The following is a 13262-nucleotide window of genomic DNA, read 5'->3' on the forward strand; positions in this document are numbered from 1 at the left end:
CAGCCTGACCACCACACACACACACAGCTTGACCCCCTCACACACACAGCCTGACCGCCTCACACACACACACACAACCTGACCCTCTCACACACACACACAGCCTGACCCCCTCACACACACACAGCCTGACCACCACACACACACACAGCCTGACTGCCTCACACACACACACACAGCCTGACCCCCTCACACACACACAGCCTGCCTCACCCACACACACAGCCTGACCCCTCACACACACACACAGCCTGACCCCTCACACACACACACAACCTGACCCCCTCACACACAGCCTGCCTCACACACACACACAGCCTGACCCCTCACACACACACAGCCTGACCCCTCACACACACACAGCCTGACCCCTCACACACACACACAGCCTGACCCCTCACACACACACACAGCCTGACCCCTCACACACACACAGCCTGACCCCTCACACACACACAGCCTGACCCCTCACACACACACAGCCTGACCCCTCACACACACACACACAGCCTGACCCCTCACACACACACAGCCTGACCCCTCACACACACACACACAGCCTGACCCCTCACACACACACACAGCCTGACCCCTCACACACACACACAGCCTGACCCCTCACACACACACACACAGCCTGACCCCTCACACACACACACAGCCTGACTCACACACACACAGCCTCACACACACACACAGCCTCACACACACACACAACCTGACCCCTCACACACACACAGCCTGACCCCTCACACACACAGCCTGACCCCTCACACACACACACTGCCTGCCTCACACACACACAGCCTCACACACACACACAGCCCGACTGATGACGCACCGCACACTTTACCAAGTATAACTGCCACGATGGAGCCGTCACAACTCACCAGGACCTCCTCGCACGGGGTTCTCGCCCTCGCGGGTAAAGGCGCAGCCCTGCAAATGCCTGCCAGCTGTGGAGAGATCCTCCGGCGGGTATTTGGCCTACTCTTCCACGCTGGCCTCGGGGAGAGGTGCGAGAAAGCCACCCCCACACGAACCCTGGTGCACCCATGTACACCGCTGCGTGGTAAGGGCGGTGGGGCAGTGGGGCAGTGGGACGTGTGGGTTTAAGGAACTCGACAATTTGTTAATTTAACGCCGGAAGATCGGCCTGGCGACCTCCACATTTAAAATCAAGTGCACTAAACCATCGCCCCACGGCACCACCCACCCTGCCCGCGTGTCTTTGTACCAACACCACCACATCGTCTTTCTTACCACCATTACCACCACCACCACAGACTTTGTGGATCCACGTCTCCCACCGACCTCTTCTACAGAGAAAAAATCCTCGGACGCAGTTCTCAGACAGCCCGAGTCCATCGAAGCTGCGCTGTCAACTGTGATGACGTTCAACACAGCATTCCAAATACCAGACCCTGGTGCAAATCAATTTCTGCCATCCGAACACAGATGCCAATTCCTGGACTAGCCGACTCAAACCTGAACAGGTGGCAACTGTACATCAATCTCCACAGGCTGAATACATGTTTTTTTCCCCCCCACTTCTGTGAAATAAGAGGGGCCCCACCATTTTCCCAAGATTAAATCGGTTGTTGGGAGTGAAGAAGCCGATTGTAAACGACCGGGGTATCCGTAAGTGAATGTCCTCCCGTGTGACGAACTTGCACACAGTCGCTGCACTTTGTAGGGCTCGTCCCAACGTCTCGTCCCGACGTCTCGTCCCAACGTCTCGTCCCAAGTGTGAGTGCAGCAGACGGTGCAATCGAGGGCTCACGGACAAACTCCGTGTCGCAATACGGACAGCGGAATAGCGGCCGCGATGACGCTGCGTTATTTCTCCAAGAGTCCCCTCGAAGGGTGGTGCGACTTGGCCAATAACCATCCTCAGCAACATCATCATCATCATCATCCGTGTCATCGGGGTCATCATCGTCTTCCCAAGAACTCTGTCTTGCTCCTCAAGCCACACGGAGGTCGTCGCTCAACGTCGCTTCGTCGCCACGAGACGCATGCACGGCACTGGGAGCGACGTGGAGCGGAGTGAGCGGGTTGAGCGGAGTGAGCGGGGTGAGCGGGGTGAGCGGGTGAGCGGAGTGAGCGGGGTGAGCAGAGTGTACGGAGTGAGCGACGTGGAGCGGGGTGAGCGGGGTGAGCGGGGTGAGCGGGGTCAGTGTGACTGAGTGTGGGTTCTCTCCAGAACTCTGGGTTTTTTTTATCACTTATTTCTCCAAATTATCACGGATTGTTTTAGACTCTCAGTAAAAACTTTTTTCTTCAAACTATAAAAAATCGTACTTTGCTAGTCTCATACCTATAAAAGTGTGCACCAATCGCTAGTAAAACAACAATGCTAAGTAAGCTGCACATTTGACCCTTTGTGGCAGAATCGCTCCTGCCGCGTCCAGCTCTGGCGGACCGTTCAAGTCGGCCCTCACAACCGCCTCGACCCCCCCCCCCCCCCCAGGCAGCGAGGCTGGCCAGGGTTGAGTCGTGCGTGCATCATCGCTCATGTCGAGCAGTGGCGCTGCAGTTTATAACCTGGGGTGACATTTAGCGTCAAGATTACGTTTGCAAAAAACTAAATGAAACAGCTCGACTGGTGGCATTTTTGGGGGGTAAAATAAGCGCAAGGCAACGTCCATTCCGCATTCCGACTCTGACCTTTGGATGCGCACAGCTGTGCCCCGAGCACGCAACCCGCAAACTTGGAGGTCACGAGTTCAAATCCCCTGGGAGTGGGTCCCATCATCATTGGCCATGATTGATCTACTGTTGGATGGAGGCCTCCCCGAGTCGTCACCATCTCTCGCAGTCCCACGACGCAACAAATCCACTCGGCGGCCATCCACGAGTTGAACTTATCACTCCATCTCCGTGGCCGAGGTGCTCTCAAGGGGGCGTTCCCTCTCCCTTGGCTGCCAATGTCGTTATTCTCGACCAGTTCAACATCATCGTCACGGTCAATAAACTGAGTACTAGTTTGTGGGACGTGAGTAGTGGCTGCCCGCTGGACTGGCCCCCACTATGGGAATGTGGAATCTCCACGGCTAACGTCCACCCCCATTGCCAATGGTATCTTGAAATCTCATCTTAAAACTCAGATCTTATTCCCTAGCCTCTTTGAATGATTCAACTCACTCGTCACTTAACGCTGCCTTAGGAATAATGTAATGGGTGACGTTTCGGGCAATGACCCTTCTTCATGGCACATACACCCGTGCATGTCCCATGAAGAAACGTCGCTCATGTATTATTCTTTCTTGCCTCCCGTGTAGTGCCATGAAGGGTCATTGCCTGAAACGTCGCCCATTATACGCGTGTTCCTTCTAAGCCAGCGTTATTGACGAGTGTGTCGAGTTTCTTGTTAAGTTGTCCTTGCGCACTGCTGCAACGCAGCAACAGTCCCAACAGCACCAAATAATGTATTTCACCTTCAAGCGATCGTGTTTATTTCTTTCAGTAGTCATCATTCCTCGCTTGTAATCTCACGTCGTCTCGGATCGTACAGCAGCGCGCTTTTTTGTGGGACATTCTGTTTGTGTGAAAGCTGCCGCAAAAAAATAAATAATGGTATTATTTGAACTGCTAATCCAACTCGTGTACGACTTCACTCGGATAACCTCTCAGGAGCTCTACCCCGCAAGCTGTCCACTCCGCGACTGTTGTGTGTGCACGTGGAACTATACATAGCGTGTACAGACCCACACACACGCCAGGAGGTGTACACACACGCACGCCAGGAGGTGTACAGACGCGCCAGGAGATGTACACACACACGCCAGGAGATGTACACACATACACCAGGAGGTGTACCTACACACACGCCAGAAGGTGTACACACACGCCAGGGGGTGTACAGACACGCCAGGAGGTGTACATACACACACACGCCAGAAGGTGTACATACATACGCCAGGAGGTGTACATACACACACATGCCACACACACCAGGAGGTGTACACACGCACACACCAGGAGGTGTACATACACACACATGCCACACACACCAGGAGGTGTACAGACACACACATACACGAAAGGAAATGTACAGACACACACACACACACCAGGTGTACAGACACACACACACCAGGAGGTGTACAGACACACAAACACAATGCCAGGAGGTGTACAGACACACACACAAGCCAGGAGGTGTACAGATACACACACGCACACACCAGGTGGTGTACATACACACACACACAAGCCAGGATGTGTACAGACACACACACACATGCCACGAGGTGTACAGACACAGACACACACACCAGGACGTGTACAGATACACACACACACACACCAGGAGGTGTACAGACACAGACACATACCAGGTGTACAGACAGACACACACCAGGAGGTGTACAGACACAGACACACACCAGGAGGTGTACAGACACACACACCAGGAGGTGTACAGACACACACACCAGGTGGTGTACAGACACACACACACACACCAGGTGGTGTACAGACACACACACACACACACCAGGAGGTGTACAGACACACACACACGCCAGGTGGTGTACAGACACACACACACACACCAGGAGGAGTTCAAACCCAATGTAAGCACCGCACAACAGGGGGCTCCGTGCAGCGTCAAGCGAACGACGGCTCACACGGAGATGATTGTGAAAAAGCACGCTCGCCGCCTTTGTGCACAAGCAACAAGGAAATAAACGACGACGCAGTTCCTGAAGGACTGCCTCGTGGTGTCCCCCCTCTGGTCCGCGGTGAGATGCGAGCGACTGCAGCAGCCGCGATGCAGCGGTGGACGACGGTGCGCCGGTTTCATCCTCATAGCGGCTCACGTATGGATACCCCGCTCGTTTATCACTTAACAGATTTGATTATTGATTAGATTGATATTACAATACACGCAAAATAAAAATGTGAATTATTTACATACAGTGTCGTGACATGGTATACGTTTTTATATATATATCTGCGTGTGGAATCCACACGGATGGCCTTAACACGATTAACAAAGGGATCTCAGCACGGGTTTAAAGGACTGGTTTGGATGTCGCCACCGATGTTAGCCTCGACCGGGAATCGAACTCATGCGGCGTGTCCGGAGCGCCGCCGCCGCCGCTCGACATCAAAATTAGAACTGCGATTGTTCAATTGTATTTAAACGTTTGTTTGAAGAAAAAAAAAAACGTCACCTCGAGCTGTTAAGTCAGCGGGTGTCGATTTTGGACCAGCTGGTGCTGGACAGCCTTCACCCAGCGAGCAACCGCACCTGCCCATTGCAGCAGCCACAGCCCGAGCGGGATGTCTTCACAATGCGGCGGCGGTTTGCTTGCAGCATCGACAGCAGAGGGAGACTCAACGGGTCCATGCGTCTCTCTCTCCTCGCGCGCACGTGCGTATGCGTCTCGGAAGCTTAAGCGGCGTTAGTTATCAGGTGACGCAGGCGGTCGCGACTGCACGCCAGGGGCCTATGGCGGCGGAGAGGCCCAGGCGCCGGACGAAGAGGGGCGAAATGTTGCGTCGGGGCCAGTGGGCCCCACCGCGGGGGGGCGGGGAGGGGGGGGTGGGGGGGGGCTAGGCCTCCGGGCAAAAAAAGTTGATAACCCTGGTCCTGTCGATGTTCTAACGGAGAGCCAACCCCGCCGCACGAGCCGCCGCTCGCTGCGAGCCGGGACTCAGTCGGCCGAGGATGCCTCCAGCAGGAAGTTGAAGATGAAGTCGGCGGCTTTCTGTTTCTCCAGGCAACTCAGCGCCCGCCGCTTGCCCGGCGGCCTGAGCAGCAGGCCCCCGAACACCGTCGCTGGGGGGGGGGGGGGCAGGGGGGGGCAGGGGAGACGAGGGGGGGGCGGTGGCGACGGGGGCGGCAAACGAGGAGGGGGCGTGCGACGGTTCGTTAAAAACGGTTGTAAGGAACGGGCACGCGGGGTGCACGGGGCGATTCCCAACACGCAATGGACGTTGTCTAACTAAGCCGCGTGTTCAGCCGACGGGGAGTTGACTATCCGAAAGTTCCCCTTTTTTCTCCGGTTTGTGTCTCTCCCAAGTTTTGGGAAACTCTTCGATCCGCGTGGCCGGCTGTCTCCCGAGTGCGTCGCGAAGATGCAACTCAACTTCGCAATCGGGTTTCTGTTCGTCGTGGATCATCGTTACAAGCGTGATCGAAGATGATGATGATGATGATGGGAGATGAGGTTTATGGTTATGATGGTGGTAAAGATGATGATTATGATGATGATGACGATGAGGAGATGATTGTTCATGGGGATGATCGTGACTTTTCCAGGAGGGCCTAGCCGAGTTTTCTTAGCAGGGGGCAATGTTGCTGCTGCTGCTCTGTTTGAGCCCAGCTGAGTAATTTTCGGGTGATTTCTGAGCATTGGAATGTTAGGCCAACACCGGTTACATTCATAATAAAGGTCAAACATTTTTGGGGGTTAGATCGCGTTGGTATAAATGTGTTGTTAACCCGCCACCATCCGACACAGCCAATGAGTAAGGTTTGTCACGTAAACAAAACTTGCAACTTAGTTACTACTGCAGCCCCACGGGTGTGTTGGAGAGTAAACCCACAACATTCACAATTTGAGAAACTTTGACGTTTCGCTGGCGACTACATCCAGCATCATCGGGCCATTTACTCGACTTGTGGACTGACCGGTTACATTGTGGGGGCTTTTACTTTGAGAGGACGAAACCGAAGAAGCCGGAGGAAACCCACGCAGAACGACGGGCTGGGGAGCACCGCAACACCCCACACGGACAAGCGCCCGAGTCGGGAATCGAACCCAGGCCTCCTTCTTTGCTGTGAGGCGACGAGCGTCGCCGCTTACACCAGCACCCTGCCGCCCCCCCCCCCCTCCCCCGTGGGATGACGAACAAAACGCAAATCAACGTCTTACCGAGCAACTTTGGTTCGACCCCGTTATCCTCCGAGTGCTTGAGCAACTCTCTGAGGAACGCCATGAGATAGCGGAAGGTGTTCAGGTGACAGCGGGGCAGCTGCTGAATCACCTGGTGGTGAAGAGGCGGCAGGGCGAGGGGGAGGAGAAGGAAGGGGGAGGGTTGGGGGGGGGAGGGGGCGTTGAGGGGGACGAGGAGGAACAACGCTCAATGCCACTTCCACAACAATGACCGCACAGTGCGCCGTGCACCACCACCGACGACGATGACGACGATGACGACGACGATGTTAATGACAAGGACTGGGGAGGAGGGGTTACACATCCTTCTAAATGATGTGCGATTCGCGTGGCACCATCGTGCAGATGTGACAAGGTGATATCACTCGGTCACTCACCGGCGATCAGTCGCCTCCCGATCGCTCTTCTCTTGCTGCTGCTACCGCGGTTACTCATCCCATGAACCTCACTCGCCCATTCTTCCACTCCGCCCATATTGAGGACTCGGACTGCCAAACACTGACTACTTCGTCTCAGCCACACTGCGTTCAAACATCGGTCACAACAACTTACTCTCCCTCTCGCCCTTTCGCCTGCTCACCCTCTCGACCTTTCGCCCGATCGCCCTATCGATCGCTCACCCTCTCGCCCACTCGCCCTCTCGCCCACTCACCACACTACCGGTCACCGCATGACTCTTGGGCTTCTTCCCTCGCACTGCTCCATTTTGGAATTCCCTCCCATCTTCCCTTTTCCCAAGTTACTCAATAAAATATTGTATTCATTAAAACGTTGATAGCGCTGTTTGTTGCTGGCATCTTGTCGTTTTGGGGGTCGATACTCACCGACTTTGCACAAAGTGTAATTCAGGCAGCTGCTGTATTATGAGCTGATGGACAGCGAGAGATTATGCTGCAGTGTGGCATACAGTGGTGCAGTGTGGCACGGTGTGGAGCTGTGTGTAGCCGTGTACAGTGCCGCGGTGCTATGGGGTGTACTGCGCTGCACTGTGGTGCAGTGTCCTGAGCTGTGGTGTGTGCTGTGGTGTGCCGCTGTATTGTGCGGTGTGCTGAGGTGCGGCGTGTACTGTGGTGTGTACTGCGGCGCGGTGTAACCCCACCTGGCTGCTCTGTGAGGCACTGCCCGCCTTGTCGAGGCACTGCCCGTAGAGCTCGCAGCTCACCACGGGCTCGGCCAGCGCCTCCAGGAACATGAGCAGCGACTCGGCCACCGAGTGGTTACTCCCAGCTGCTCGGGGCTCAGGAAACAGCCACGCAAAGGCTCCCACGCTCCCAGCACCACGTCGGCAGCGCCCCTTGCACACTACCCACACACGTGCACACGGAGGACTCCCCACGTGCACACTGAGGACTCCCCACGTACACACGGGGGACTCCGCACGTGCACACGGAGTATTCCCCACGTGCACACGGAGGACTCCCCATGTACACACGGAGTATTCCCCACGTACACACGGAGTATTCCCCACGCGCCTTTCGGAGGACTCCCCATGTACACACAGAGTATTCCCCACGTGCACATGGAGTATTCCCCACGTACACGACCCACGCACGTACACGAGGAGGTTTCTTCCCGCATGTAAAATGATAAACTATTTAAATTTTACCAGGTAAGGCTCACTGAGCTGTATAGATCTTTTTCAGAAGCAATCTGGCTACACATGATAGTCCAACCAAGTGGCTCATCACCACGTGCAAATGTACAGCAGCCAAATACTCTAAACGTGATGTTGTTTCTAAATGTGGAGGGAAAAACCGGAAGACCCGGAGAATAACCATTATAATACTAACCATTATTATACTAACCATTATTATACTAACCATTATAATACTAAGCATTATTATACTAACCATTATTATACTAACCATTATAAGTTAGTACATTTGGTGTATTTGTGCTATTCTTATCACTTCAGACAATCTCGAAGTAAGGCGCTGCTGTGTTCTATAGACAGTCTGCAGTAGTTTCACAGTAGGGGGTGATGTTGCTGTGCGTGATGCCAAGTGAATCATTTGCGGGCAATTTTTTGTTAATTTGAAACAAAATGCAGGTACATAATGGCGCTACTCTTTTTGAGTGACATTACGGGATCTTTAACATCTAATGTGGTATTTCAAGGTCGATATACCCGTAGTAATAACTAGCGCGGCCTGCCAGGTTCAAACCGCAAACTTTTCCAACGAGCAACATTTGCGGAGAACACCCAACGAGGCTGTTGCACGGACACGTTCAAGAGCCTATAATTGCAGTGCCACCATCGCCTGGCCAGCTCAAAACCGAGCAGTTCACCAACGCCGCACGAGCCGTGAAGCCCAAGCCCCCTGGGTCGAGGCGTCACCGGTCACCCCTGACCGGCGATTCTACGAGCGGTCACGACGATTCAGAGCGCGGTCGGATTCGAGAATCGACTCTCGAGTTCCTCGCTTCCACGTCTCGCTCGGATCAAATCCGGGAAGGATGGATCTCTCCTCTTGCCCACGCCAGTTACAGCCCTCGGTCAATCCACTGCTGGGTGAAGCCCTCCCCCCAATGCCACGTGTGTGCACGACCACGCGGGGGTGGATGAACCCGCGAGCGTGCGCGTGTGTGCACGTGCATGTGTGCGTGTGTTTACACCGGCGGAAAGGATACGGAGCGTGTCGGGGATGTCGGTGTCGAGGCAATCTCGGATCTCCTCCATTTCGGCGGTGAGGCCCGGCTGCTGGAACAGATCCTCCTGGGGAAACACCACGCGGAGATGATCTCGGCAAAATCCTAATCTCTGCCCCCCCCCCCCCCCCCACCGGATCCACGTGAGCTCGCCTCCTCCATCGGCCGAAACGGAGCACCGGCGCTACCCAACGGCACAAGGTGTCGAGGGGGAGCGGTGGAGCAGTGGAGCTCCGCATCAGAAGCACTGGCTCTTCTCTGCTGCCATGGTCACAGTGGGGACCACTCCCAACAACCGCATCACAACCACAACAACACCAGAACAACAAATACAACCACAACAACTAAAACCACAACAACTAAAACCACAACAACTAAAACCACAACAACTAAAACCACAACAACTAAAACCACAACAACTACAACCACAACAACTACAACCACAACACCAACTACAACACCAACCACAACTATAACAAGCACAACAACAACCACAAAATCAACAATAACAACCACAACAATGACTACAATCACAACTACAACAACTACAACATCGCGTGCAGGAGGAAGAAGGAGGTGTGTGTATATATCGTCCATGAATGGAGCAATAGGAGACCCCTCCACCATAATAGAGGTTTTTGGGTTAGATCCCGTAAATATATAAATGTGTTGTTAAACCCGCCACCACCCGACAAAGCCAACCAGTAAGGGTTGTCATGTAAACAACGTGACAATTCGTCACTAGTACAGCACTAACCGGTGTGTTGGAGAGCCAAGCCACAAACATTTACAAACTGAGTACGACGTTTCGCCAGTAATTACAACTAGCTTCATCAGGCGACAGCCAGATTTGTGGAGAAGTCTTCCTGCTTCGTTCATTATGTTGCGTCGTAGAGCCACGCGGAGACGGAACTTCTTGTAAGGGCTTTCGCCGTTTATTAACGCGGTTTCAACACTCGGCTCACACCAGGGGGGTACGTGTTCTCTCTGCTTGGTCCTTCCCGTGGACCCCAAAGCTCTGCTCGTCCTAACCTCGGCTATCCCTTGGGCTCTCTCACTCGGACTGGGACGGGGGTTCATCCAACACCGCCCGGCCAAGGAGAGAAGAACCCCACTCACTCCCAGCCGATTCTCACAGGCTCCTTCGAGCCCTTCTCTCGGCTATCTCTGCGGCTCTCCCACTCGTCCACCCCGGACGGGGGTTCAGCCAACACCGTCCGGTCACGAGCGGGAGGAGAGACCTCCTGGGGCCGATCCACACCCCGGGGCTCCCACAACCCGGGGCTCCCACAACAACCACGCCCCAGGGCTCCCACAACGACCACGCCCCGGGACTCCCACAACGACCCCGCCCCGGGGCTCCCACAACGACCCCGCCTTCGTCACGGGGTCCCCCTTAAGTACCCCTTGGGCGGCTCCTCCCCCTTCACTCGGACCCGCCCCTGTTCTCGAAGGTGTCTCCTTACAGCGCCCATGACATGACGTCATCACACCTTATAGCACCCATGACATGACGTCATCACACCTTGCGGCGCCCATGACATGACGTCATTACACCTTACGGCGCCCATGACATGACGTCATTACACCTTTCAGCGCCCGTGACATGACGTCATCACACCTCACAGCTCCTACATTGCAGGGATCACAAAAAAGATCTCCAAAATCTTGAATAAACACAAGATCCAGGTCCGTTTCAACACATTACATAAAATCCGTGATCTGGTTCCGTCTGTAAAAGGTGTGATTCCGGACATACAATACCCTGGTGTCTACAAACTAAGTTGCCTCTGTGGTAGTAGTTACATTGGAGAAACCAAACGCCATGTCTCGGACCGCATTCGTGAACACAAAGCAGACCTTAAACACGGTAGGACCAACACCTCGGCCGTGGCAGATCATTGTTATAATTCAGTAGGCTCACATGCCATTGACTTTTCCAAGACAGAGGTTCTTTGTAAGCCATCTGGCTACCATGAGAGATTCGTTCATGAGGCTATCCACATATACAAGCACAGAGACAATTTCAACCGAGAAGATGGATTCTGGCTTAGCAATCATTGGAAAGATTTGATAAACCATTTCAGGTCTTAATTGATTGTTCACGCTTACAGTGGCTTTCAGACAGCATACATTAAAAAAAATCGTCTCCCCCCTCCTCTTTTCAGAACATAGATGGACTAGTCCATCTAAATAAACTGCCAAATCGCTGCGCGTGGCGCTAACGTTTTTTTTTATTATAAATAAATAAATACACCGTTTTTAAATAAATAAATTTATGCAAACCGACATACCTGAAGACGACCGTTTGTGTTATGGTCGAAACGTCGTGAGAATTTTTATTGTTTTATATATATTTTATTATTTTGTTGTTTCCCTTCAACGTTACTTTACCGAAAGAACTAAGAATATGAACACTTACTTCACCTGGAATGGTACATTCTACAAAAAAATGAGGGTACTCCAATGGGTTCTCCCTTATCGCCAGTGGTAGCGAATATTTTCATAGATAAATTTGAGACAGATTCCATCCAGACATCCACCCTACGTCCCTCCTTGTGGAAGAGATACGTAGATGACACGTCCGTCATCTGGCCACATGGCCTGTCAGCACTGAACCAAAGAAAACGCAAACTGACGCCTATCTGAATGCAGAGTCACACCATCACCCCACACAGAAATCTGCTCTTATCAAGATGCTCATTCATCCAGCTAAGAAAGTGTCAGATGGTGACAGTCTGAGAAGTAAAATTCAACATGTTACAGAAGCTACACCATGGTACCTCCTTATTTGACCATTTCTACCCTGTTCCGTGGTGAACTGGATGGATGGATTTTGCGAGTTGAAATGATTTAGAAATGCGTTCAGTGTATTTTGCCGTGTGGCCAGACCACCAATGTGTCTCCCACATATCTAAACCAAGCAGATGGTTTTAGTGTGCTTGAAGCTATTGCTTTTGTTTCAAAATATTCCATATACAAATTCGCTATCACAGGAGACAAAGGAGAACCCATTGCTGCTCCTTCCTTTTGTTTATAAAAGTCACCTTGCCACAAGAAACAAGTGTTCTTTAGACACAATAGACAGGAACAACAAGTTCAAAGGGCTCGCGTAATGCACATTCATAATGTACGTTGCCTCAGCAATCCCCCCTCCCCCACATTGTGCAAGAGCGCAGAAGGGTGGTCACCACATCTACGCCTCTATATAAGGAACGAAACAGTAAGACTTCTCCACAAATCTGGCTGTCGCCTGATGAAGCTAGTTGTAATTACTGGTGAAACGTCGTACTCAGTTTGTAAATGTTGTGGCTTGGCTCTCCAACACACCGGTGTGCTGCACTAGTGACGAATTGGCCACGTTCTGTTTACGTGACGACCCTTACTAGTATGGCTGTGTCGGGTGGTGGCGAGGCACCAGGACCAATTCTGGCAAACGTCACTGGTGTTGGCTGTGAGCGGGAATCGAACTCGGGCCACCAGGTTCATAGCGCAGCGCACTAACCATTGCACTACCGTTCCCCCCGCACACTCAACTAATATCAATAAACACAACTGCACACTGACCCAAACACACGCCAGTGTTGTTGACGAAGCGCCATTAGAAACAGGCTTCTGCACGAACACACAGAACCCGTTCTGAAGACTGCGGGGGAGTCGCTTGGTAGGAGGACACTTCGAAATATCAGCAGGCAGTCAGGC

The 13262-nt window shown here is 53.0% G+C and overlaps 1 protein-coding gene across 1 annotated transcript in view; it reads right to left on the bottom strand.

Annotated features, from left to right (window-relative positions):
• Positions 1-3430: 3430 nt before the first annotated feature.
• LOC116952895 (inositol polyphosphate 5-phosphatase OCRL-like) overlaps positions 3431-13262 on the bottom strand; it is a 52265-nt gene continuing 42433 nt past the window's right edge. The window contains exons 20-23 of the mRNA XM_032972576.2: positions 9543-9627; positions 8011-8138; positions 6891-7002; positions 3431-5791 (exon numbers count right to left, since the gene is read on the bottom strand). Of these exons, the coding sequence (XP_032828467.2) occupies positions 5667-5791; positions 6891-7002; positions 8011-8138; positions 9543-9627 (450 nt within the window). The 3' untranslated portion in view covers positions 3431-5666. The remainder of the gene's footprint in view (positions 5792-6890; positions 7003-8010; positions 8139-9542; positions 9628-13262) is intronic.

Source organism: Petromyzon marinus, chromosome 49 (assembly GCF_048934315.1).
Source record: "Petromyzon marinus isolate PM22_M1 ecotype Great Lakes invasive population chromosome 49, UKy_Petmar_22M1.pri1.0, whole genome shotgun sequence".
NCBI lineage: Eukaryota > Metazoa > Chordata > Hyperoartia > Petromyzontiformes > Petromyzontidae > Petromyzon > Petromyzon marinus.